At 45.3% G+C, this 27,500-nt stretch overlaps 1 protein-coding gene across 2 annotated transcripts in view; it reads left to right on the top strand.

Moving 5' to 3' along the window:
* The window catches only part of USP9X (ubiquitin specific peptidase 9 X-linked), a 156,696-nt gene that overhangs the window by 73,893 nt on the left and 55,303 nt on the right, over nt 1–27,500 (top strand). For both annotated transcript variants that reach the window (XR_015062156.1, XM_085896847.1), the window contains exons 33-35: nt 11,487–11,677; nt 15,733–15,906; nt 16,634–16,775. Coding sequence is in view for 1 of the 2 variants with exons in the window: in XM_085896847.1 (XP_085752973.1) it covers nt 11,487–11,677; nt 15,733–15,906; nt 16,634–16,775 (507 nt within the window). In the remaining variant the exon portion in view is untranslated. The remainder of the gene's footprint in view (nt 1–11,486; nt 11,678–15,732; nt 15,907–16,633; nt 16,776–27,500) is intronic.

Genomic DNA, 27,500 nt, shown 5'->3' with positions numbered 1-27,500 from the left:
TACTACAGAGTAGAATCTGGATAATAAGCGTATGCTTGAATATAATTGCATATGATAAAAATATGCACACACGGGCCTCCCTATTTAATTTCTCTATTAATATTATGTGCATTTCAAAACGCCATCGTAAGGATTTGAAAACTGAAAATATTATCAACTCAAACACTACAGTATTATGTGTTTTACTGGCAAATAAGCTTTAAGTCCGAATTTCTTACACGTCTTGGACTGGTATTGACAAGAGTTGAACGTTCAAAACAGTTGTTCCTCAAGGGTCTGGAACGTTTTACAAAAATGGTAGTAAAGGGGTGTTTTACGACTCTTTATGATTGTGTTGATCACAATCAACATTGACATGGCAGTGAAGCGTCGATCCATGGAACCCATGAAAACCAATGAAGGCAGTGAACCCATGAAAAGAAGATCGAGATTATCCCGTTTTACAACTCGTGTAAGAAATTCGGACTTAACACGGGGACTTTGATGTGAATGGTGATGAATGAGGAAATAATTTTTCAGAGTGCGAAAGGTTTGAAGAAGATGGGCCTTTTTACCCGGACACAGAAAACGAACTTGTTGCGAAGTTTAAACGGATACGTGCTCTAGGACTGAAAGAAAGTGTATTTGGAATTTGTTTCTGAGGTATGGACAATTAAAACTGCAATGATGTAAAAACTGACATCTATGCAGCCAATCAGAAGAACATTTTCCATTGTCAGCACATGTGTGCTCCACTAAATAAAAAATATGGGCATACTTATTATCCAGATTGTACTAAATGTATATATGTATATATGTATTACACACACGTGTGATATGTGGACACCTACTCGTCCAGTATCTCTTAGAACCCTTAGTTCCAGTGAAGAGAAATCAACGCTACAGCATGCAATGACATTCTAGATAACTCTGTGCTTCCAACTTTGTGGAAACAGTTTAGGGAAGGTCCTTTCCTGTTTCAGCATGACAATGCCCCCATGCACAATGCAACGTCTATACAGAAATGGTTTGTCAAGATCGGTGTGGAAGAACTTGATTAGCCTGCACAGAGCCCTGACCTCAATCCCATCGAACACCTTTGGGATGAATTGGAACATCAACTGCGAGCCAAACCTTATCGCTCAACATCAGTGCCAAACCTCACTAATTATTTTGTGGCTGAATGGAAGAATATCCCTGCAGCAATGTTCCAACATCTCGTGGAAAGCCTTCCGAGAAGAGTGGAGGCTGTTATAGCAGCAAAGGAGGGACCAACTCCATATTAATGCCCAGGGTTTCCTTAGAAGCCAGTTACCGGCGACCCGCAGCCGTCTACTCAGAGAAAAAATGTCAAAGGTCGCCGCCTACTTTAGCGCCGATTTATCGATTTATTTATTTATTTATTTATTTATTTTTTTTTTTTTTTTTTTTTTTTTGTCACCACGATATTTTTGTTTCGGAAACACCACGAAATCTCTACACCCCCTGTTTTAAAATCCGAGACGAAAACACATGAGTATTTTGATAAAAGCGGGCTTATTTTTACTGTTAGTACTCTCGCTGGGTTGAGCACAACACTGACCTAAAAATAACACGAGCAGCTAAAACACGCCTCCTGCAATAGAGAGTTCTCTGCTTTAGCCTCGTTTTGAACTGTTGGCCTGATACCCTGATACCATACAGCAATGACCTCAAGAAAATAAACTTTGTAGGCCTCACAGTTTCGGTGCCGAAACGATGGCATCGAAACGAAAATCCCTGTTTGACTTTGGATTTTTGAAGAAGTCCAAAGACATGGGAGGTAAACTTCTGGCCATCAGTAATTGGTCTAAACTTGCACTCTTGCAAGTGCGACGTTGTTGTTTCACGAAACACGTGTTTCACCTAGTCTATTTTGAGCTTTTGTCAAGTGATGCGGCTCCAAAATACGCGGTCACCCGTTGTGCCTTTTTAATTTATAAAGTAATTAGCCTCTAAGCTTAAAGCAGCTTTTGTACATGTTATTATTCGTGGTTATTTGCACTGAAAATCGCCATTTATTCACTGAAGTGAAGGCCAAGTATGAGCAGCTGTGAACTGGCCAACTGAATACTGGTACCGCAGGTACATGCATGTACCATAGACTTGCGAGCTTTTCTTGACGGTATAACAACACGATATTGGCAGATAATGTCAGGTGGAAGTTTAACAAAATTGGGATTGTGACTGTGACACAGTATTCACACTTAGACCGTTTGATTGGTTGACTGATTGAAGTGAGCTGACATCAAATAAAGAAATTATCAGAAAACGAGTGAAGTTAAATACATGTTTATCATTCATTTTCAAGCAATAAACTAGTCTAAAGTTATTAGTTTGAGCTGTTTATTAAATCAAAACAAAACACAATAAAATAATAATAAACATTATTAAACAAAGTAAAATGAAATCGAAGAGGGAAAATATGCATAAAATGAATGAAAGAAAATTTACAAATATAATTACTTGGCTTCCCTATGCTTAAATAGTTCATCATATATTTCGGGAGTTGTGAAGTTTAGGTGTTGTCATTGTTTGAGGTGGCCCTCAACTTCTGGCTAATGGTAGGCCCTTTTGAAAAGCAGTTTCTCACAGTGATGAATGCATTTGGACTATTTTCAGTTGCTCCACTGCTTAACATCCAAGCAATTTTCATTACATTTTGTGAGTGGGGTGTGGGCAACATTAAAAATGATAGCATGGGAAACATCTATTCACAATTTTTCATTCACAAGTATACAGCACATGTACATTTTAATTATTTGCAGAATTCCCTGAACCCTCTCCCAGTCTCTGAACCTGAATCTCTCCCTGTCCCTGCACCTGAACCTCTCCCTGTTTCTGGACCAGTCTGCTCTCCCTCTCCTGAACCAGTCAACCATCCCACTGTAAATCAACCGGCGAACTCTTTCTCACTTTCTGAATCTGCCAGGACTTTGTCACCCTCTGCAAGAAAATCAAGTTGCAGTTCCTGATCCAGTGACACCGTCTACTGCAGACAACTCATTAACATTCTCTGAACTAATCAACTCTGGCATACAGTCTGAATCATCTAGTTCTTTAATGGTAGAAGAAACTTTAAAATGTAGCTCCCCCATTAATCTATCTCATGATATCTCTATGTGTAGTGTAAAAGATCTTGATACATTTTCACCTAATGAAGGTCCTGGTGGCAGGATTTGCACTCCGGCCACCGTAAAACGCTTCATTCCGCAAAACGCAAAAACGCAAAAAAATCTGAAAACCCACTCCGTGGGAGTATCTCCTGTGCAGCTTCCCTTCGCAGGGCAGCTCACCGGATGACAGGATTGGGGCAAAGCCTTCGGGACCCCCAATCTTTGATAGGAGGGAAACCACGGGGTAACATCCCTGGGTCAGATTGCGGGAGAGTGTGTCGGAGTGGTGCTGAGGTGTCGTCCACCAGACTGCGGTCTCCTTGGGTTAACCTGAGGCGGTCCCTTCGGGTGGGTGCCTGGAATGTCCTATCCCTAAGAGAGGATGATCACCTGTCTCTGTTATCATCTGAGCTCAAGCGTTTGGACATCGGGATTGCAGCTCTCTCTGAGGTTCGGAGACCGGATTGCGGCGAGATAATGGTGGGTGGTTACACCTACTATTGGTCTGGTCGCTCTGATGGTTACCATACCCAAGGAGTTGCTGTAGCTGTGTCCAATAAGCTGACCCCAATGATAATTGAGGCAACACCGGTCAACGAGCGTATTATGAGATTAAGGATTCGCCACTCCTTAGGTGTCATTTCCCTGGTCTCTATTTATGCTCCGACTGAGGCGAGTGATCTCACCGTGAAGGACACATTCTACGCCACACTCGAGTCTGTGGTTGATCAGTGCCCCAGACGAGATACACTTCTAGTCTTGGGGGATTTCAATGCATCGACTGGAACTGATAGGGATGGTTATGAGGTGTGTGTTGGTCCCCATGGGTCAGGAACTATGAACCAGAATAGCACTAAGTTCCTTGACTTTGCAAGAAGTCATGGACTTAGGGTGGCTGGTTCATGGTTTCAGCGCCCGCAAGCTCATCGCTGGACTTGGTATTCCAACGCTGGCGGTGTGGCAAAGGAGATTGACCATGTCCTCATTGACGGTCGTTGGAGGATGATCCAGAACTGCAGGGTCTACCGGAGTGCTCAGTTCCTCAATACTGACCACAGGCTTGTTGTAGCAACTCTAAAGCTGCACCTTAAATCCTGGAAAATGGTACCATCCCAGCCTAGGCTGGATGTTGCCAAGCTCAGGGATGAGAGAGTAGCTGAGGAGTTTGCGAACAGGCTGAGTGGACACTTGGGGGGTCTGGGTGCTTTGGGGGGTCCTGAAGAGTTGTGGAGCACCTTCAAGACCACCGTCCTTGATGTTGCCGGTGGATGCCTTTGAGTTCACCGCAGGGCAAAGAAGAATTTTGTCTCTCAAGGGACACTGGATACCATTGACCAGAGTCTCAGTGCCAGGCTGAATGGCAGAGCTGAGCTGTTCAGGGAGCTGAGGCGTAAAACTGTACGTGCACTGAGGGTGGACAAGGAGGCCTATGTGCGAGGAATCTGTGAGGGGGTAGAGCATCACCTGTGGACAGGTGATTCTCGTCCCGCTTACAGGGGAATTCGCGCATTACGTTCATCCAAGCCCATCCCTCGGAGCACTGCAGTTCGAGCAGAGAGTGGTAGGCTCTTGACAGAGGAGTCTGAAGTGAAGGCCCGCTGGGCCGGTTACTTTGAGCGGTTGTACCAGGCTGATCCCCCAGCTGTCGAGTTGGACGTCAAGGGTGTTACAATCCCTGTTGCTGACCCTCGAATCAACTGTGGTCCACCATCGCTTGTGGAAACACGGGCTGCGGTGAACCAGTTGAAACGGGGCAAAGCTCCAGGGATCTGTGGCATCCATGCCGAACTTCTCAAGGCTGGTGGAAATGCTGCACTCGTGTCGTTGCATGCAGTTTTGTGCTCTGCCTGGAACACAGGCATCATCCCAACTGACTGGAAGAGGGGCCTTGTTGTCCCTCTCTGGAAAGGGAAGGGTGATCGCCAAGACTGCAACAACTACCGAGGGGTGACGCTGCTCTCAGTGCTGGGCAAGGTCTTTGCTCGGATAATTCTCGATAGGGTTCGCCACCATCTGCTTGAGCACCAGCATCCAGAGCAGTCAGGCTTTACACCAAAGAGGTCAACGATTGACCGTATCCTTGCACTTCGTGTCCTCACCGAACGCAGACGAGAGTTTCGGCAGGGGCTGCTTGCAGCCTATGTTGATCTCTGTAAAGCGTTCGATTCAGTGAATCGGGATGTCCTCTGGAGGATTCTTGGTCTTCGTGGGGTGCCACCGAAACTGATCGATCTGATGTCTGAACTCCACTCTGGTACTGAGAGTGCTGTGAAGTGTGGTGGTACCATCTCTGACTTATTTCCAGTTGTTACTGGAGTTCGTCAGGGATGTGTACTTGCCCCCACACTTTTCAGCACTTGTATGGACTGGATTTTTGGGAGGATGTCGGAGAGATCAAGTTGCGGTGCATCGTTTGGCAATGTCAAGATCTCGGACCTTGATTTTGCAGATGATGCAGTCATCTTTGCGGAGACTTTAGACATCCTCTTGGGGGCCCTCGAGGTGCTGAATGAGGAGTCGGAGCCGTTGGGATTACGGATTTCTTGGGTCAAAACTAAGATCCAGGCTTTCGGTGACATCTTGGATGCTGCTGTCCTGTCTGTGTCTGTTTGTGGTGAGGATGTTGAGGTCGTGGATAGATTCACTTACCTTGGCAGTGATATTCATGTCTCCGCAGGTTGTGAGCCGGAGGTCAATAGACGTCTGGGTCGGGCCTGGGGAGTCATGGATTCACTGGATCATGGGGTGTGGCGCTGCCGGTACCTGTGCGGGAGGACGAAAGTCCGAGTCTTCAGGTCCTTGGTACTTCCAGTCTTGCTCTATGGGTGCGAGACTTGGACTTTGACCAAGGATCTGAGACGGAGACTTAATTCCTTTGGTACCAGGTCTCTTCGGAGAATCCTTGGCTATCGCTGGTCGGATTTTGTGTCTAACGAGCGGTTGCTGAGAGAGACTCGGATGAGATTTGTTACCTGCATAGTCCGTGAGCGTCAGCTGCGGCTGTATGGACATGTGGCTCGTTTTCCTGACGCTGATCCTGCTCACCAGATTCTCTCAGCGAGGGAGTCTCATGAGTGGAGGAGGCCAGTGGGCCGACCACGTGCTTCATGGTTGCAGCAGGTTGACCATCATCTCAAGGAGATGGGGATGGGCCTGGCATCTGCCTGGGGGATGGCCAGACGGAGGCCCCTGGAGTACCGGCGGAAAGTGGACGCAGCGACGCGCTGTTCTGGCACATGCTCCCATACCTGACCTGACCCTGAAGGTCCTGGCCAGGATGTAATCAATAAATTGTTGGGAGAATTATTCTCAGAAACAGAACGTATCCACACAATTTACAAATGCCAACAGTTACAATGTCGGAAATTAAGTAATACTGAAATAGAAAGACAGAAAGCGAAATCGAGATTTAGCCATGAATGGCTGACAGATCCAGTTACTCACTGTGGCAAAACAGGATTGTATTGGTTGGTTTACAGTGAAACCCAATATGGCATGTTTTGTATTCTGTGCAAGAAACATAATACAGTAAATAAGCAGATTGCTTATCAGATTATGTAAATAATCAGTAATCGGTAAATAATCAGTAAATAAGCAGATAAATTACTTCAGATTGCTCACTGTACTCCACCATGTGCAGTATCATCTCCCTATTAAGAACTGTGGTATAGCCCAAATGTTGATAAAGTGCTTAGATACTCCATCTTCCAGACACCTTTGTGTGCCCTAAACTATGGCCTTAAATTTATGAACCCTGTTTAAAAGCTGCATGAACTAACTATACAGTATAGCTGAATATCAGTCAATCAGTCAGTCAGTATGTTAATGCAACTACATCCAGAATAGGCCTAACCAACGGTTTTTGTGGAGTTTTCCACCCCAACAGCATGATAATCTGAGAACTATTTCATGTCAGAAATCGTGCGAGAATGCATCTCGAGCCATCTATGATCCTCCGGCTTCCAGGGCCCGAGGCAGGCCCTGGACCCCGGCCATACAGCTGCGCTCGCTTCGCTCGCGGTGATGGTACCCTGCTACTTTTTAATGGTAGTCTCCTACTCCAAAAAATAAGGAAACCCCTGAATGCCCATGATTTTGGAATGAGATATTGGACGAGTAGGTGTCCACATATTTTTGGCCATGTAACGTACATGTATTTATGAATATATTGTCCCAGGATTTGCTGACCCAAGTTAACCCCTCGACCCAATTTGTGGTGCCGGGCGGTTCGCACCGCCAACCTCCCGGGACGGCTGAGCGGTTCCTTATTAAGAGGCGGAGGGCAATGGCGGATGGAGATTGGAACGGATACACAAGGAGTTTATCCACGAACCCACTAAAAATGGATGAATAAAATTTCTTCAAAATAAACACATTTAATGAACATACACAAATATTTACGAAGACCATAATTCAACAGGTAATAATAAATAACGAAATCATACAGTCGAGGCCTCGCATACAGACAAGGGTGACCCAAAATAAAAAGAAAACCCCCCTTTTTAAGTATGCTGGTACTCGGCTTGGCCCAGAGCTGGTCTTTGTCGAACTTAGAATAGGGAGTGCTTCCACCGGCATGTGCATATGCGCGCAAATAGTGTCGTCACTTCTCTCGTGGCAGGGCAGACGAATGCCAGGCAATCCGCAAGCAGCTTTCCATACGAAGGCTCAAAATGTGCCAGCCTTCCTCTTTCCTAAGATGCCACCTGCCTCATGTGTTCCTCACACAAACCTCGTATGTGTGCTCTGCCGATCTCCCATTCAATCCAGACAGAAGCCTTCCACAATCCACACATGCACAAGCCTACCTGCCCTCGACCTCGATCACACAGATATATATATATATATATATATATATATATATATATATATATATATATATATATATATATATATCTCTCTCTCTCTCTCTCTCTCTCTCTCTCTCTCTCTCTCTCTCTCTCTCTCTCTCTCTCTCTCTCTCTCTCTCTCTCTCTCTCTCTCTCTCTCTCTCTCTCTCTCTCTCTCTCTCTCTCTCTCTCTCTCCTCTCTCTCTCTCTCTCCTCTCTCTCTCTCTCTCTCCTCTCTCTCTCCTCTCTCTCCTCTCTCTCCTCTCTCTCCTCTCTCTCCTCTCTCTCCTCTCTCTCCTCTCTCTCCTCTCTCTCCTCTCTCTCTCCTCTCTCTCCTCTCTCTCTCTCTCTCTCCTCTCTCTCCTCTCTCTCCTCTCTCTCCTCTCTCTCCTCTCTCTCCTCTCTCTCTCTCTCTCTCCTCTCTCTCCTCTCTCTCCTCTCTCTCTCTCTCTCTCTCTCTCTCCTCTCTCTCCTCTCTCTCCTCTCTCTCTCTCTCTCTCCTCTCTCTCCTCTCTCTCCTCTCTCTCTCTCTCTCTCTCTCTCTCTCTCTCTCTCCAACCACATGTGCGACCGGTCTCCTGTTCGATGCAGCAGGAACCTCCCGCGCCCTCTTCCCTGTACGCTCTATATTCTTTGCCTCCTGGGTGTGGCCTGCTCGCCCCTGGGGGGTGGGGAAGGCGGGGCTTCTCCTGTTTGTTGTGCTTTCAGGGATGTGTTTCCCAGCTTTGCTGCCTGACTTGAAATATGAAAAAAGAGGGAAAATCAGAGGGCAATCACGTACTGGGGAACTTATTCTCACTCCCTAAGCTAATTAACACCGCACCACCCCTCGTGTGGTGCCACGTAACACTTAAACTCACAGATTCCCTAACTTGGTTACATCAAGATGCTTTCTACTCATCTACGGCTACACAATACTAGACTCCCTATTAAATCCTTCCATCTACCCCCACAACAGCATATAATATATATATATATATATATATATATATATATATATATATATATATATATATATATATATATATATATATATATATATATATATATATATATATATATATATATAAGATGCTTTCTACTCATCTGCGGCTACACAATACTAGACTCCCTATTAAATCCTTCCATCTACCCCCACAACAGCATATAATATATATATATATATATATATATATATATATATATATATATATTTCACGAAAATATTCTTCCGGTCATATATTGTTGTGGGGCCGAGTTTCAGCGACGAGCATGACCGCTAGATGGAGCAGTAGAGTCGGCCTCGCCGAACACCCGGAATTTATAGGTCGTCACCCCGGATAACTCCGGATCCGACTGGTCTCTTATCGGACCGAAGATCGCCAATAGGTCGACCGCGTGGGATAGTGTCGATTGCCAATTTCAATTTACCTAAATACCCACATTGTGCAAACTACCGGGGAAATTCACCCTCGGCGGAGCTCGAGCGGAACGAGCTGTGAGCGTGCTCAAACAGTGCGTAACCCGAGCGGATGGTTACCGAGGTCCGTCGGTCCAAATGTACAACAACGGCAGCAACGGCCTTACTAATTCACAATACGCACCGTGCTAAACCAATAAAGAAAACGCAGGAACGAGCTGAAACATTTAACAGAGGATTTATTTATAATGGGGGGGGGGGGGAGGGAACACACAAGGAGCAGAGTTTAACCGATTAAAAGAAATGCAAGTATGTACAAGGCACTTAAACAATTCGACTTGAAGACGGGCCCACAGACACACATGCACACACAAATATCCCAGGAAGAGATGGACCTCGTGGGTCTATCTCAGTCGAGCCAAACCGTGGTACCTGTCCGCTTCGTGTGGCCACACCGACTTCAAAACCACTGGTGGGACTCGAACCCACGACCCAAAGTCCACGACCACGACTGTCCGCAGAGCCCTCGTCGATAACCAATCACTGGCTTTGGATGCCAGGTTGGAAATGTCCCACACACGATGACCGGCTGCTTGACAAACGCCACGATCTCTGTCTCGCGAACGCTCTTCCACGAGCACACCGTCTTTCTCAATGCTGGTCCAGACAACCACCCTTCTCCTCAGGCGGGGGGGGGGGGGCTGTTTTCCTCGCCACTCGCCACCTCATTGGACGGTTGCGTCATGCGATTTGCTCGTCGCCCCGTGAATGGCCGAAAGGGGTGCCAAGTCTGCTGATTGGACCGTGGGGGTGTGGGGGGGGGGGCGTGACGGCCGTCGCGGCGAACCACCCCTCAAACAAGGAGAGTAATATGGTCCTGCGTGGGCTACGCTTATTGGCTGACCGTGGGCAACCTCGCTCACATCCCCCGGATTTGGCGAGAGAGACGTCAGGTCCTCGTGAACTCCGCCCACGTACGTGCTGACACGTACGCGTGTAATGGTGCCGGTGGAGGATGGTGGAAGGAAGCGAAGGCAGGTGTCGTCGTTAGAAAGTTGTTGTTGTAGTTGTAGTAAGTGTAAAAATCCTATCTATAAAATAACTTCACAGCGCATGCACACTTAATTCCCATTCGACTAAGGGTGGGACCCTAACGAGAAACGCATACTTATCGAAATAACTAAGCTACGGGGATGGCTGTCTGTCTGCGTGCTCAAGGCTTCCAAATTCGTAACAATATTGCCTCCATTTCATTGTCAAGAGTAACTTTGTTCGATTGATTTGATTTTATTGTCATTGATATTTGATGGTGATATTGCTAATTGGTTTTTAGATTTGTTTTTTTGTTTTCTGGATTGGACGAATTTAATTTATATTTCATGCTGTCAATTTGATTTAATATTACTCGGTCATCGATTTTTATATTACTAAGTAGTATATGCCACTCTTTATATAGATACCCAATCGCAATTAGTGAAATGACCATTTGCACTGACTGTTTCCTAAACATGCGGCTCTGTAAAGCTACATTTATCAAAATTTTTAATTTTTAAAATTAACCCTTTCACAGCTATTGTCTTCAGATGATGCCCAGTGTTGCAAGCTGCTACAGCCATCATTTGATGTTGTAGTATTGCATGCCTAAATTTCAAATTTTTTTTTTTTTCCACACAAATACTCCTCCACCACCCTGCACCATCCACGCTAATCTTGGCGAGTACCCATGTTATCACGATGTATGGTAGTCACAGTTCTCCGCCTCTAAGGTCTAAGCCATGACCTTGGTGAGATGACGTGGTGACTGTGGAGTACTGTTGTCCATCAATTTTATTCAGTTACTGTAATAATCGTGCGAAATGACCCTAATTTCCTGAGTTGAGAATATTAACGGGGATGGGGAGCAAACAGATAAACTTTTATGTAAGACCATTTTAAAGGGGTGGTGTCAAAATAATGTAGCTTTCACTTGTTGAAAATGTCTTTGGTTGTGTGGCCCATGAGATGCTGAGGAATTTTGGTTCTGACCCACGATAAAAAAAAAACATTTGGGGACCCTTGCTTTCGAAGAAGAATACTCGGATATAAAATGTATTGGTAGAAATTGAAGGTGACTTGACTTCCTCCTTTTTACTTGGTGCTTTTCAGAGCAATGTAGACCCTCGTGATGATCCCCTAGGCTACCAGGTGCCATTTGAGGACCGCCCTTCAGTGAGTAAAGCGCAGGAGCGCCGAGAGTACAACATTGGTGTGTTACGTCAACTTCAAGTCATCTTTGGTCATCTGGCTGCCTCCAAACTGCAGTTCTACATTCCACGGGGTTTCTGGAAACGATTCAGGTGCAAAGCCTCAGTCATGCAACTTTGTCACATGTCACTCTTGTGACATAAGAGCAAGCATACACTGTTTATAAACACCTAGAGGTTGGCTATTCTTGATAAGACTCTTGTTGCGAGATCATGGGGGTTTGCCATTCGCCATATTTAATATTGTATAATGGAGGTGATGAGGTGTGTGGAAGAGATGATCAGATAAAGGATTAATAGCTTGGATTCCAAAAGTGAATATGAAGATGAGGCATGTATGAAACAAAGGAATAGTGATTCAATAATCATACAGATAACAGATAAGAATAGGGTTGAACGTATTAGGTGAGGAACTATCACATTTATGGCTTGGGGAGATGAGTGAGACTGAAAAAAAACACGAGCAATGCCCATGATGAACGTGATTGTGGGTCGCATAAAGGTCATTTGGCCTATTGTGCTTGTCCCAAATCCACATCTGAGATCTTCCACTGACTGCAGGTCAGGCATGCAGTGGCCAATCCTTTAAACTTGAATGTCCACAAACCAAGCATAGACAAGACAGTTATTGTGAGCATAATAACAATAGTTATCCTGCCAAAATTTTGAGCAAAACATAATACCTCGTTCGCACCAACGTCCGAAGTACACGAGGCCAACAGGCGATTCGCCTGTAAATCCGGCAAAGTGGTCACCTGAAAATATAAATAAACTCGAGCGAAGTCGATGGTGCGACATTGCAAATCCCCACAAATTTGAGTTAATTTCCCCCCACCCCCCTCCCCCTGTTTTGACCCCTATGACGCCAAGTCCCCACCCCCTGTTGCATGAACTCGAGGGTCAAATCCAATAGATCGTTACATATTTCATGTGTTCCCCAACCTTGATTGCATGTACAAAGTTTTATTTTAAAATATGCTTGTAATTGCATTTTTCGTATTTTTACCTTTTGACCCTGCTCCAGGCTGGGGCCAAAAATGATACTGCTCTTGCACCTTCATGCCATATGGTGATCATAACTACCAAGTTTGGTTTATTTCTGCCCAACCATTTAGGTGGTGATAGCGTGCCGGACGGACAGATGCAGCTGATTACAATATTCCCCCTTTTTTTTTTTTTTTTTTCAAAAAGACCACAATATCCCCCTGTGTTTATTTTTTATTTTTTCAATTCATGGAGGAGGGCTTGCCCAACCCTCCCCCGCCTCCCTCCTCACTCTCCAAATCTTACCTTTTCAACAGTTACAATCTTGCCAGCAAAAGGCATACAATTAAATGTTCCCTAATCTTTCAATCTTGTTGAATTACATTTACAAGATCAAACTTTGATTATAATCTAAGTTTTCAATGTTTCAGTTAAATTATGACTAGGCTCCGCCATCTTTATAACTTTATGGAAAACATTGCGCGTGTGTGTGATGTCTGAGTCCTCTCTGCAATAGCACACTTGCTTCCAACCTAGTACTCTGCACCTCATAATTGTAGAGTTGTGTGCAAAAAAAAGAGAAGCTATTTCTCTGTGAAAGCGGAGACTGATGCCTACCCGATCTTGTACGAGAGTGACGCTGCTGGAACAGGCCATTATCTGTTGGGCACAGCCATAAACTTGGATAGTTTGTGACAAGAATTATTGTGAAATAAGCCAATTCTGTGTTGAGTACATCATTACAAGGGCTCAGAAGTAAAAATGGAAATGAAAGACAAGGACTGTGTCAAAGCAAAGAATTACAGTGCAATGGAAGAATGACTGGCTGGTCTGCGATGATGGCCACGCAGGCCTTCAAATATACTGCCAAGCCTGTCGTGAGTCACCCAGCACAACCCGCATGTGAGCTGTTAAGATTTACCCATTCGTGAATGGCCCAAACAATGTGAAGAAGTTTGCTGCCGATTGGCACAAAAAAGCGTGCATTCTAAAGCCGTTTTTACGGGAAGTAACATTGCAATTTTAATTTGGTTGAATTGCACCTTCTTGGTTACCCCATATTAAATAACTCTGATGGTGACGAGTGACTGGGATTTATTACTTTAGTTTGGTAAGGTTGTGACTGAACCATCAATCGTCAAATATTGTGATTATCTGTGCGAAACGGCTTGAGTGCAACATTGTGTGCTGAAGGGTGCACAAGAGAAAAGTTAACAGTAAAAAGTCACACAACCTCAAAGCATTTTTTTTTCTTTCCAATAAAAATTTATTTGGGGGGGGGTTGGGGGAGACTTCAAAAGAGCCCACTGAAAAAAAAATTTGAACCCTGTTTCTCACCTCAATGTGGTGTCATTCCAAGGAGTGCAACCATTTAATCAGTGCCACAGTGAAGGTGGAAAGACACTGAAAGATTACTAAATGTGAAAAATGAGAGAGGCCCTGATGGAGGCACGGAAAACTGAGGGGCCTGTGACGGAGGTTCAAGAGGAGGAGGTTCCAAAGGTACTTGACAAAATGCAAAGAGGGAAAGCCTGTGGATCATCTGAAGTTGCAGTCGAGTTGGTGAAGGTGCTATGAATTGAGGGAGTAAAGTGAATGGTAGAGTTGATTAGGAAAGTGTGGAGAAGATAACAGATGATTGGAGGAAGAGTTATAATAATACCAATTGTCAAACAAAAGGGGGACATCTTGGATTATGGAATTTAGGGATCAGTTTGATTAAACATGCTATGAAGATACTCCAGAGGATTGTAGACCTAAGGTTTAGGGTTATTGTGAGGATAGATGCAATGCAGTATAGATTCATGCATGGAAGGGGAACTGCATATGATTTTTCATCATGAAACAGATTGGGGAAATAACCTTCACTGTACATTTATAAATCTGGAGAGGAGGATTGTTATGATCATAATAGAAATATATGCAGGAGGCAATGCTCTGGTCAGGACAATGAATGAGGACTCAAAATATTTTAGAGTGGAGGTTGGTCTACACCAGGATTCTGCACCAAGTCCCTTACTTTTTGTAACAGTGATGGACGTGCTGAGTGACAACATCAGAGATGGAGAACTGTGAGAGCTGCTGTTCGCAGACGACTTGGTCAAACAGCAGAGAAGAGTGCTGGATTGGCAAGAGAGGTTGGGATTGAAGATTAATGGTACTGTATGTGGTAAGACTGGTGTAGAGAGGATTAAGATTGCAGATATAAGGAGTGGAGAGCTGACAAGTGGACAAATTAAAATACATTGGTTCAATACTTAAGGAAGGTGGAGGTTGTGAAGCAGAAGTCAAGAATCGAGTGAAGTTGGTATCGGCAAAAACATGGAAGGTTATTGGAGTCGTCTGTGATAGAAGGATGCTGAGAAAATTGAACGTTAACATATACAAGACATTGATTCGACCGGTTATAATGTATGGTGCAGAAACATGGGCTTTGAGAAAAAGGGAAGAGGAGTTTCTGGAGAGGATAGATGAAAATGTTTTGGTGCATTCTCAGAGTATCATTTAGAGAGCAATTCAGAACTTAGGAGATACACAAGAGAGCAGGGGTTGTAAATGTCACAGAAAGGATTGGAGAACCTCGGTTGCGATGTCTTGCACATGTGTTGAGGAAAAAGATGAAGAAAGTGTGGAATGAGCCAGTTGGAGGGAAAAGATCAACAGGATGATAGATTAAGGTGGCGAGAGGTCATGGAAAGAGACTTTAAGAGCATGGGGTTGAGAGCGTAAGATGCAGATGACGGGGGAATGAAGAAGGTGGATCCGAGTGGCCGGTTCCTAAGTTTTGGGGTTAAGGCTCAGAGAAGAAGAATGGTAGTCAGACTCTCTTTTCTTTCTGTACCTTCATCCCATCCAGTACATTCTACAATGTGGGTAAATATGTCGGTTTTTTTTTTAATTTAACAAGGAAGGGTTAATGCCTGAAATGTCGGTTGCTGCTTGCTTCCCATGACGATTGGCATTCCTTTTTTGCCCCGAAGAGCAGCTAACGCCTGAAACGTCAGCTTCTTCTTGCTTCCCACAGCTGTTGGAATACTTCAATCAATGTTCTGTTTATTTCATCCATTGTTCAAGTATTTATCGAGTTGCTTATGGATTCATATCTTGTTACAGAATAGCTTTTAATTATATTCTTTGTACTTATTTTGTCTCCTTCACTGCAGACTCTGGGGTGAGCCTGTGAACCTCCGTGAGCAACACGATGCACTGGAGTTTTTCAACTCTCTTGTAGACAGCCTTGATGAAGCTCTCAAAACACTCGGACATCCTTCTCTCCTAAGCCGTGTCCTTGGTGGCTCATTTGCTGACCAGAAAATTTGCAAGGGCTGTCCTCACCGGTGTGTTTAATATTAGAGTCCTGTGCATGTTGTTACTCTCTTTGTTTCATCTCTGCGTATTGTTACTTTGTAAGCCACTTGCTTACTTCAGCGTTGTCATGATATGGGTGTGCATGGGCACGCATGTATCTGTCTCTTTCTGTCGGTGAGTCTGTCTCTCGTGTGCATGTTCGTTGTGTGTGCACGTGCATGTCTCCTTTGTCTGACTTTCCTTGCCTTTCCATCGGGCATTCAGAAAACAGAAGGAATTCTTCACATCACTGTGTGTTTATCGATACAATAAAAGGTGTGCGTGTGCGCGCGCGTCTGTCCATTTTTCTCAAGAGATGGCTGAACGGTTGTTCATCGAACTTTCAACTGTTAAGTGCCTGGAAGTGTTTCAGGTGAACGCTCCCAGGCATTTTTAAAAAAATTTCAGGCAAACTGAAAATTTGGAAAAGTTTTTTTTTTTTGCTCTTTCGTGCCTAAGCCTTTGTAGCTATGTGAAATGGAATATTAAATGATCGCTGACCCCATTACTTTGTGGGTGTAGGGAAGTGTTTTAGGCCCCCACAAAATAAAATAAATAAAGCTAATTTGACTGCTTCAAAATGCCAACATTATTAGAACGGGTACCCGGCAACACCGAGTACCCTTGCAAATGTTGTAACTATTTTTGCCATGTTAAAGTTTAGGCTCTGTATTGTCGTTGTCATGTAAGGTCAATACCTTTTTTTTTTCTCTCTAGATACCAGCGTGAGGAGTCTTTCACAACTCTCAACATCGATATCAGGAACCACCAGCATCTGCTGGATTCACTTGAACAGTACGTGAAGGGGGACCTGTTGGAAGGAGCAAATGCATATCACTGTGAAAAGTGCAACAAAAAGGTAATGAGGATAGCTTTATTCACTGCACTGGTTGTTAACGTGTGGTTGTATGTGTGAGGTGTGTTCAAATATGAAGGTGTCTCAATTTATTTCAATAAACGCATGAGGCTTGTTAAAAAAATGACACCTACTTCACGTTTTAATCCGTCCTTGAAGAGTGCAAAACACTTTTGGCACCTGTCCATCCATGTTTCTGGATTGAAGGGCATCCAATTTTAGTCCACCATCTTTCTGTGATTGCTCATCACCAATTCTTCCCCATGCTGAATGTTCGGTGGATGTCGAGATTCGACATCCGATGATGTCACATACATTTTTACATTTCTGCACCCAACTCTGAACATTGCTGACGTGCATGATCGACTCTCCACATTCTGAAATCAGCTGGCGGCAAATGTCCACAGGAGTTATCCTATGCAGATTGTAATTTGATGGGAATGCATTGCTCAGGTCAGGTCAGGTATGGGAGCATGTGCCAGAACAGCGCGTCACTGCGTCCACTTTCCGCCGGTACTCCAGGGGCCTCCGTCTGGCCTTCCCCCAGACAGATGCCAGGCCCATCCCCATCTCCTTAAGATGCTGGTCAACCAACTGCAACCACGAGGCACGTGGTCGGCCCATTGGCCTCCTCCACTCATGAGACTCCCTCGCTGAGAGAATCTGGTGAGCAGGATCAGCGTCAGCAAAACGAGCCACATGTCCATACAGCCACAGCTGATGCTCAGATTATACAGGTAACAAATCTCATTTGAGTCTCTCTCAGCAACCGCTTGTTGGACACACAGTTCGACCAGAGAGAACCAAGGATTCTCGGAAAAGATCTGGTACCAAACGAATTAAGTCTCCGTCTCAGATCATTGGTCAGAGTCCAAGTCTCGCATCCACAGAGCAAGACTGGAAGCACCAAGGACCTGAAGACTCGGACTTTCGTCCTCCCGCAGAGGTACCGGCAGCGCCACACCCCATGATCCAGTGAATCCATGACTCCCCAGGCCCAACCCAGACGTCGAATGACCTCTGACTCACAGCCAGCAGAGACATGAATATCACTGCCAAGGTAAGTGAATCTCTCCACGACCTCAAGATCCTCACCACAAACAGACACAGACAGGACAGCAGCATCCAAGATGTCATTGAAAGCCTGGATCTTAGTTTTGACCCAAGAAACCCGTAATCCCAGCGGCTCCGACTCCTCATTCAGCACCTCGAGGGCCCCCAAAAGTATATCTAAAGTCTCTGCAAAGATGACTGCATCATCTGCGAAATCAAGGTCCGAGATCTTGACATTCCCAAACGATGCACCGCAGCTTGATCTTTCCGACATCCTCCCTAAAATCCAGTCCATACAAGTGCTGAAAAGTGTGGGGGCCAGTACACGCCCCTGACAAACTCCAGTAACAACTGGAAATAAGTCAGAGATGGTACCACCACACTTCACAGCACTCTCAGTACCAGAGTATAGTTCAGACATCAGATCGATCAGTTTTGGTGGCACCCCACGAAGACCAAGAATCCTCCAGAGGGCATCCTGATTCACTGAATCGAACGCTTTACAGAGATCAGCATAGGCTGCAAGCAGCCCCTGCCGAAACTCTCATCTGCATTTGGTGAGGACACGAAGAGCAAGGATACGGTCAATCGTTGACCTCTGGTGTAAAGCCTGACTGCTCTGGACGCTGGTGCTCAAGCAGATGGTGGCGAACCCCATCAAGAATTATCCGAGCAAAGACCTTGCCCGGCATTGGGAGCAGCGTCACCCCTCTGTAGTTGTTGCAGTCTTGGCGATCACCCTTCCCTTTCCAGAGAGGGACAACAAGGCCCCACTTCCAGTCAGTTGGGATGATGCCTGTGTTCCAGGCAGAGCACAAAGCTGCATGCAATGACACGAGTGCAGCATTTCCACCAGCCTTGAGAAGTTCTGCATGGATGCCACAGATCCCTGGAGCTTTACCCCGTTTCAATCGATTCACCACAGCCCGTGTTTCCACAAGCGAAGGTGGACCACAGTTGATTGGAGGGTCAGCAACAGGGATTGAAACACCCTTGACGTCCAACTCAATAGCTGGGGGGATCAGCCTGGCACAACCGGTCAAAGTAACCGGCCCAGCGGGCCTTCACTTCAGACTCCTCTGTCAAGAGCTTACCACTCTCTGCTCGAACTGCAGTGCTCCGAGGGATGGGCTTGGATGAACGCAATGCGCAAATTCCCCTGTAAGCAGGACGAGAATCACCTGTCCACAGGTGATGCTCTACCCTCTCACAGATTCCTCGCACATAGGCCTCCTTGTCCACCCTTGGTGCATGTACAGTTTTGCGCCTCAGCTCCCTGAACAGCTCAGCTCTGCCATTCCGCCTGGCCCTGTGACTCTGGTCAATGGTACCCAGTGTCCCTTGAGAGACAAAATTCTTCTTTGCCCTGCGGTGAGTTCCAAGACATCCACCGGCAACATCAAGGGCGGTGGTGTTGAAGGCACTCCACAACTCTTCAGGACCCCCCAAAGCACCCAGACCCCCCAAATGTCCACTCAGCCTGTTCGCAAACTCCTCAGCTACTCTCTCATCCTTGAGCTTGCCAACATCCAGCCTCGGCTGGGATGGTACCATTCTCCAGGATTTAAGGTGCAGCTTTAGAGTTGCTTCAAGAAGCCGGTGGTCAGTATTGACGAACTGTGTACTCCAATAGACCCTGCAGTTCTGGATCATCCTCCAGCGACCGTCAACGAGGACATGGTCAATCTCCTTTGCCACACCGCCAGCGTTGAATACCAAGTCCAGCGATGGGTTTGTGGGCGCTGAAACCATGAACCAGCCACCCTAAGTCCATGACTTCTTGCAAAGTCAAGGAACTTGGTGCTATTCTGGTTCATAGTTCCTGACCCATGGGGACCAACACGCGTCTCATAACCATCCCTATCAGTTCCAGTCTGCAGACTGAAATCCTCCAGACTAGAAGTGTATCTCGTCTGCGGCACTGATCAACCACAGACTCGAGCGTGGCGTTGAATGTGTCCTTCACGGTGGGGTCACTCGCCTCAGTCGGAGCATAGACAGAGACCAGCGAAATGACACCTAAGGAGTGACGAATCCTTAGTCTCATACGCTCGTTGACCGGTGTTACCTCAATTATCATTTGGGTCAGCTTATTGGACACAGCTACAGCAACTCCTTGAGTACGGTAACCATGAGAGCGACCAAACCAATAATAGGTGTAACCACCCACCATTATCTCGCTGCAATCCGGTCTCTGAACCTCAGAGTGCTGCAATACCGATGTCCAAACGCTTGAGCTCAGATGATAACAGAGACAGGTGATCATCCTCTCTTAGGGATAGGACATTCCAGGCACCCACCCGAAGGGACAGCCTCAGGTTAACCCAAGGAGACCGCCGTTTGGTGGACGACACCTCAGCACCACTCCGACACACTCTCCCGCAATCTGTCCCAGGGATGTTACCCCGTGGTTTCCCTCCTTTCATCAAAGATTGGGGGTCCCGAAAGCTTTGCCCCAATCCCGTCACCCGGTGAGCTGCCCTGCGAAGGGAAGCTGCACAGGAGGTACTCCCACGGAGTGGGTTTTCAGATTTTTTTGCGTTTTTGTGTTTTGCGGAATGAAGGGTTTTACAATGGCCGGAGTGCAAATCCTGCCACCAACCTCCTAATAAAAAGTAACCCAACTGCAGGAGGACGTCCACGGACACAGTTGGGCACTAGATATGGATGGCCGTTGGCTCACAAGGAGCTCCTCCGCCCATTGACAGGTTTTGTTTTTAATCCTGCTGGGTGTCCATATCCAAACACCCTCCTCACCAGAAAACCTGGTGGGGGAAACGGTTTAGTCGCCGACAACCCGACCATGCATTGCTCATGCACACTAAAAGCGGCCATTTCCCAGTGTAAAAGTACGCACTGCATGTTACTACAATGATGTGAATGACACCATGCGACCTCCTCTGCTGTCACGTTTCAAATGATAAAACGTTAAATTGACAACGTGTGCAATTGGTCAGTTCACATTAATGCAGCGGGGATTTGGGATTTGGAGAACTTTGTAATTGACCGATACGGGCATGTGTGCAAACAGCTCGCCAACCTTTTTTAATATTGTGTTTATGTAAACAACATTTTGGTAATCTGAGTGAAAGGGAGCACCTACTTCAGCTACGTTAAGCTGCAGGATGTTATCTATCTATATCTATCTATAATTCCAGGTGTGTGTGTGTGTGTGTGTGTGTGTGTGTGTGTGTGTGTGTGTGTGTGTGTGTGTGTGTGGGTGTGTGTGTGTGTGTGTGTGTGTGTGTGTGTGTGTGTGTGTGTGTGAGTGTGACCACTGTTTCTCGACAACCTCTGGTCCGATCTAATTGAAAGTTGCCTGGTATATTGCTGGGGACCTGAGGATGTGCCTTTTCAAGGTTTGATATTAATCCGACAAGTGCTTCCCAAGTTATGGCCATTTATTTACCAAACCAATGGGAAGACACGTTGTTGCGTGGGCGTGGCCGATGGGGAAGGGAAGCACAGCCACGTTCCCCATTACGGGTTACAACGTACGGGCTTCCGGAGAGTGATGACTTCGTGTCTTCTCATAATTTCTCGATTTCTTATGCGCATTTATAGATAAACACCATGCCCCAAGTTATGATCGTTTTCATATTAGATGGTGTATAAATTTCGGGAACATCAGAGTGCTGGTATGCTCCGAACCAGGAAGTAAATTTTTTCTCCCTCTTCTCTTCTCTTTTTGTTTATCCTTGCCCCGACATTGCGAAAAGGTAAAATACGTTGGCGCTAATTGAATAATTGGGTATTAAAAAGAAATTGCGAATAATCGTAACTGCGAATATTATCGAACTTCCGGGTCACGCACGTACGGGCACGCGAGAGCGAAGAAACGGCCTGTGTGGTTTATTTATTTATTTATTCTTTATTATCATTATTATTTTTTTACGGGCACGTACTAGTATTACTAAAATTATCATCATGTATGTATTATGTTCCCGAAATGCAACCAAAACTGTACACGATAGCGCAAAAATTTTAGTGCCACCTTACCATTCTCCTGTGGTGTGCAGTTATCACGTTTCATTCAAATCGGGCAACGAAAAAATTATTTAGAAAATCAATTCCCCGATTCAGTCAAGTACTCTTCGGGAGAATTTGATCAATGCAAACAACCTCAGCAGTATAGTTCGCTGGAGCTATCATTTTTTCTTCTTTTTTTTTTAAATGATTTTTTATCAATCGCTGTCAAATGGTTCACGGGTCGTCTAGTTAATGTTAAAATTCCAACATAGCGAGCATGATGAGGGTTTAATGAGAATTTGCATTTGCCATTTCCGAAATTAAAGTTTTATGAATACTTTAAATGATCAACAATTACATCTGAAAAGAACAGAAACGGGCTATCATATCATAGACAAAGCCAAATATTTTGCTGCTTTTGAATTCAAATGAAACTAATTTAAATATAATTAATGAAAAAAGGAAGTTCACTTGATTTTAAGTAAACTCGAGCAACGCATGAAATTTGATAAACTGTCTTGGCAGTAAAATATATTTAATGGAAAAAATAAATAAATGAAAGAAACAAGAACAAGTGAAGTGATGCACTCAATCCAAATCCTGTTGTGGGAATAACTGAGTTGTAAATATAACATTCTTGAAAACTGAATTGCCTGTGTATAAGATTTGAATTGGTGAGAAATCGGGTGTCATCTATTGTTCCAGATGTAAGATCAAGTCAGGTATGGGAGCATGTGCAAGAGCAGTGCATCGCTGCATCCACTTTCTGCCGGAACTCCAGGGGCCTCTGGCTATCCCCCAGGCAGATGCTTGGCCCATCCCCATCTACTTGAGATGCTGATCAACCGACTGCAACCATGAGACATGTCATCGGCCCATTGGCCTCCTTCACTCATGAGGCTCCCTCGCTGAGAGAATCTGGTGGAGGAGGATCAGTCAGGAAAATGAGCTACATGTCCCTACAGTTGCACCTGACGATCACGGACGATACAGGTAACAAATCTTATTGCAGTCTATCTCAGCAATCACTCGTTGGACACAGTCTGACCAGCGATGGCCAAGGATTCTCTGAAGAGCTCTGGTACCGAAGGAGTTATGTCTCCATCTCAGATCCTTGGTCAGAGTCCAAGTCCCACATTTGTAAAGCAAGACTGGAAGCAACAAGCACCTGAAGACTTGGACTTTCGTTGTCCTGCATAGGTACCGACAGTGCCACACCCCATGATCCAGTGAATCCATGACACCCAGGCCTGTCTTAGACATCTATCAACCTCTGGCTGACAACATGAATCTCACTGTCAATGTAAGTGAATTTCTCTGTGACTTCAACATCCTCACCACAACTGGGTGCAGACAAGAGAGCAGCATCCAATATGTCATTGAATGCCTGGATCTTAGTTTTGACTCGGGGAAACCTGTAATCTCTGTGGCTCCAACTCTTCATTCACCACCTTGAGAGCTCCCAAAAGGACATCTAGCGTTTTCGCACAAATGACTGCATCATCTGCGAAATGAACATCAGAGGTTTTGACATTCCCAAACGATGCCCCGCAGCTTGATCTCTTCGATATACTCGCCAGAATCCAGTCAATGCAAGTGTTGAAAAGTGTGGGGGCCAGTACACGCCCCTGACAAATTCCAGTAACAACTGGAAATAAGTCAGAGATGGTATCACCACATCTCACAGCACTCTCAGTACCAGAGTATAGTTCAGACATCAGATTGATCAGTTTTGGTGGCACCCCACGAAGACCAAGAATCCTCCAGAGGGCATCCCAATTCAATGAATTGAACGCTTTGCAGAGATCCACGTAGGCTGCAAGCAGCCCCTGCCGAAACTCTCATTTGCGTTCGGTGAGGACCAGAAGATCAAGGATACGGTCATCATTGACCACTCAGATTACCAATCGTTGACCTCTGATGTAACGCCTGACTGCTCTGGGCACTGGTGCTCAAGCAGATGGTGGCGAACGCAATCAAGAATTATCCGAGCAAAGACCTTGCCAGGCACTGAGAGCAGTGTCACCCCTCGGTAGTTGTTGCAGTCCTGGCAATCACCCTTCCCTTTCCAGAGAAGGACAACAAGGCCCCTCTTCCAGTCAGTTGGGATGATGCCTGTGTTCCAGGCAGAGCACAGAACTGCATGCAACGACATGAGTACAGCATTTCCACCAGCCTTGAGACGTTCAGCATGAATGCCACAGATCACAGGAGCTTTACCCCATTTCAACCGGTTTACCACAGCCTGTGTTTCCACAAACGAAGGTGGACCACAGTTGATTGGAGGGTCAGCAATAGGAATAGTAACACCCCGACATCCAACTCGACAGCTGGTGGATCAGTCTGGTACAGCCGCTCAAAGTAACCGGCACAGCGGGCCTTCACTTCGGACAAGTATTTTGCCTCCTCCTCCTCTGTCAAGAGCCCACCACCCTCTGCTCTTACTGTGGTACACCGAGGGACGGGCTTGGAGGAACGCAATGCGCAAATTCCCCTGTAAGTAGGATGAGAATCACTTTACCACAGGTGATGCTCTACCCCTCACAGATTCCTCGCACAAACAGTCGTGGCCAAAAATATTGGCACCCTTGCACTTTTTTCAAATAACTCGTATTTTTTTCAAAAATAAGTTGAAATTTACAAAAGTATTTGCTCTCCACGATTCTTTATTTCACTGCTAATATTACAGAACCTTTGTTTTTGATTCAGAACTTAATATATCCCTTTAAATCCGAAAATTGAACGAAATGGCATTGAAAAAATTAACATCCGAGACAATATATTATAGCCTTTGGGCAAAATAACTGCAGTCAAGCACTTCCTTATAGGCATGAATGAGCTTCCTCCACCTCTCTTCTGGCAGTTTGGCCCACTCTTCTTGTGCAAACTGCTCCAGTTCTCCCACATTTGAAGGGTGCCTTCTCCCAACCGCTGTTTTCAGATCTCCCCACAGGTGTTCAATGGGATTTAGATCTGGACTCATTTCTGGCCACTTCAGAACAGTCCAGTGTTTTGTCGAGAACCATTCCTGGGTGCTTTTTGAAGTGTATTTGGGGTCATTGTCCTGCTGCAAGACCCGTGACCTTCGACTGAGCCCCAGCTTTCTGACACTGGGTTCAACATTGCGCTCCAAAATGCCTTGGTAATCTCCTGATTTAATGATGCCATGCACACATCCAAGGCACCCAGTGCCAGAGGCAGCACAGCAACCCCAAAACATCACTGAACCTCCTCAATGTTTGACTGCAGGGAAGGCGTTCTTTCTTTGAAGGCTTCATTTTGTTTTCTTTAAACAGAGATGATGTGTTTTACCAAAAAGCTCTAATTTGGTCTCATCTGTCTACAGAATATTATTCCAGAAGGATTTTGGCTTGTTCGGGTATGTTTTGGTAATCTCCATTTGGGTTTTGTTATGTCTCTCTCTCAGCAGTGGGGTCCTCCTGAGTCTCTTACGATAGAACCCCTTTTCATTGAGTTGGCAACTTTCATTGAGTTGAAGCTGTCGTATCTTGTGTCTGAAGGTCAGCTTGAATCTGGCAGTTGATCGAGGTGCTTTCTCCACCATTCGAACAATCTTTCGCTGCAATCTTCGATCAAGTTTTCTCTTCCGGTCACATCCAGGGAGGTTGGCTGCAGTACCATGGGCCTCAAACTTCCTGATAACATTGTGTATGGTGGACACAGGAACATCAAGGTCTCTGGAGTTGGACTTGTGGCCTTGATATTGTCGATGCATGGCTACAATCTTGTGTCTGACCTCAGACAATTCTCTGGTTTTCTTTATTTTCTCCTTGCTCATTGTGGTACACACAGTGACACAAAACGGCAGAATGACTCCTTTGCTCTATTCTAACTGGTCGAATGAGTGATTTTTATATTGCAAGCACCTGCAACTCATCACAGTGAGTTCAATTTCAAAATAAAGGAGAATCACCTGCTTGAAATCCAAGTATTTCTTGCAACTTCTGAAAGGTGCCAATAACGTTGTTTGGGCCATTTTTGGATTTATGTGTGGAATAAGCTAAGATTTTATAATTATTTTCAGTGCTTTTTGTTTTGTTCCACTGCAAACCAAAGCAATACATATTTGGAAACCAAATTTTTTTTTTCATTTCAGCAATTTTCTGGAAGAAATGGTGCATTATTTCAAAAAGAAGTGCAAGGGTGCCAATATCTTTGGCCACGACTGTCGGCCTCCTTGTCCACCCTTAGCATACGTGCATTTTTATGCCTCAGCTCTTTGACCAGCTCAGCTCTGCCATTAAGCCTGGCCCTGTGACTGGTCAATGGTATCCAGTGTCCCTTGAGAGACAAAATTCTTCCTCGCTGTGTGGTGAGTTCCAAGACGTCCACCGGCAACATCAAGGACGGTGGTCTTGAAGGCACTCCACAACTCTTTATGATTCCCCAAAGCACACAGACCCCCCAGCCCCCCCCCCCAAAAATCCTGACTCGACCTGTTCGCAAACTCCTCAGCTACCCTCTCATCCTTGAGCTTGTCAACATCCAGCCTAGGCTGGGATGGTACTATTCTCCTAGATTTAAGCTGCAACTTCAGAGTTGCTTCAACAAGCTTGTGGTCGGTATTGAGGAAATGAGCACTCCAGTCGTCCCTGCAGTTCTGGATCATCTTCCAGCAACCATCAACGAGAACATGGTCAATCTCCTTTGCCACACCACCAGCATTGGAATACCAAGTCCAGCGATGAGCCTGTGGGCACTGAAACCATGAACCAGCCACCATAAGTCCATGACTTCTTGCAAAGTCAAGGAACTTCATCTTATTCTGGTTCACAGTTCTAGACCCATGGGGACCAACACATGTCTCACAACTATCCCTATCAGTTCCAGTCAATGCATTGATATCCCCAAGACGAGAAGAGTATCTCGCCTGGGGCACTGATCGACCACAGGCTCGAGCGCAGCATAGAATGCGTCCTGCTCAACCATGCTTTAACCGAGAACAGGCTGCATTGATTTATTCATGATAGTTTGTTTGTTTGTTTTATTTTCCACTTTCTTCACTCATCGAATGTCTGATCATCATACCTACGAATAGCTGTATACATTGCAATGCTTATAAATGCCCAGAGATGCCAGCTTTGTGGCTTTATTTCATTTCCGTGTATGCCATAACCTTGAGAATTTCTTGAAATAAGCTGAATTATGAAGATTACACTCCAGAATTTAACTCAGCAGTTCTGAATGCAAAAAAATCCTGTTAATTTGTCTATTTCGGATGTCTTTGGGAGGTTTGTGTTAAATATGAAGGATCGGTGATTGCTAATTGCTTGCCAAGATGGACATTTCTTATCAACTGTTTGTTGGAGTGCTTAACCCACTTGGTGAGTGCTCTACAATATTTTCACCATCACTGAATACTGTATATTATCCAGTTGAACAATGTTCAGGTTCACTCGCCAGTGTTGGCTCTGTGTTCTGTGCTGGATCAGGTGGTTTCTGGCTCGCTGAAAATATAATTTTTATTTTCCACCACTTTTCTTGTTTTTGTAAGATATTTTATTATACTATCTGTCACTTTGGCATAGATAAATGCAAATAAAATAAATGAAACGTTTTGTCAATGTCACAGCAGGATAGCTGAGAGGTACACAAGCTTGCTCTAAGCTGTCTGACCTGGTTTTGAATCCTGACCCAGCTATAAACTGTAATCCTGGTGTTTCACAGGCAAGGTGATTCATCAAT

The sequence above is a fragment of the Eptatretus burgeri genome, chromosome 10 (genome assembly GCF_056783735.1).
Source record: "Eptatretus burgeri isolate ZD-2024b chromosome 10, Ebu_testis_v1, whole genome shotgun sequence".
Classification (NCBI taxonomy): domain Eukaryota; kingdom Metazoa; phylum Chordata; class Myxini; order Myxiniformes; family Myxinidae; genus Eptatretus; species Eptatretus burgeri.
The sequence above is the reverse complement of the archived record's forward strand: the minus strand, read 5'-3'. Positions and strand labels throughout refer to the sequence as shown.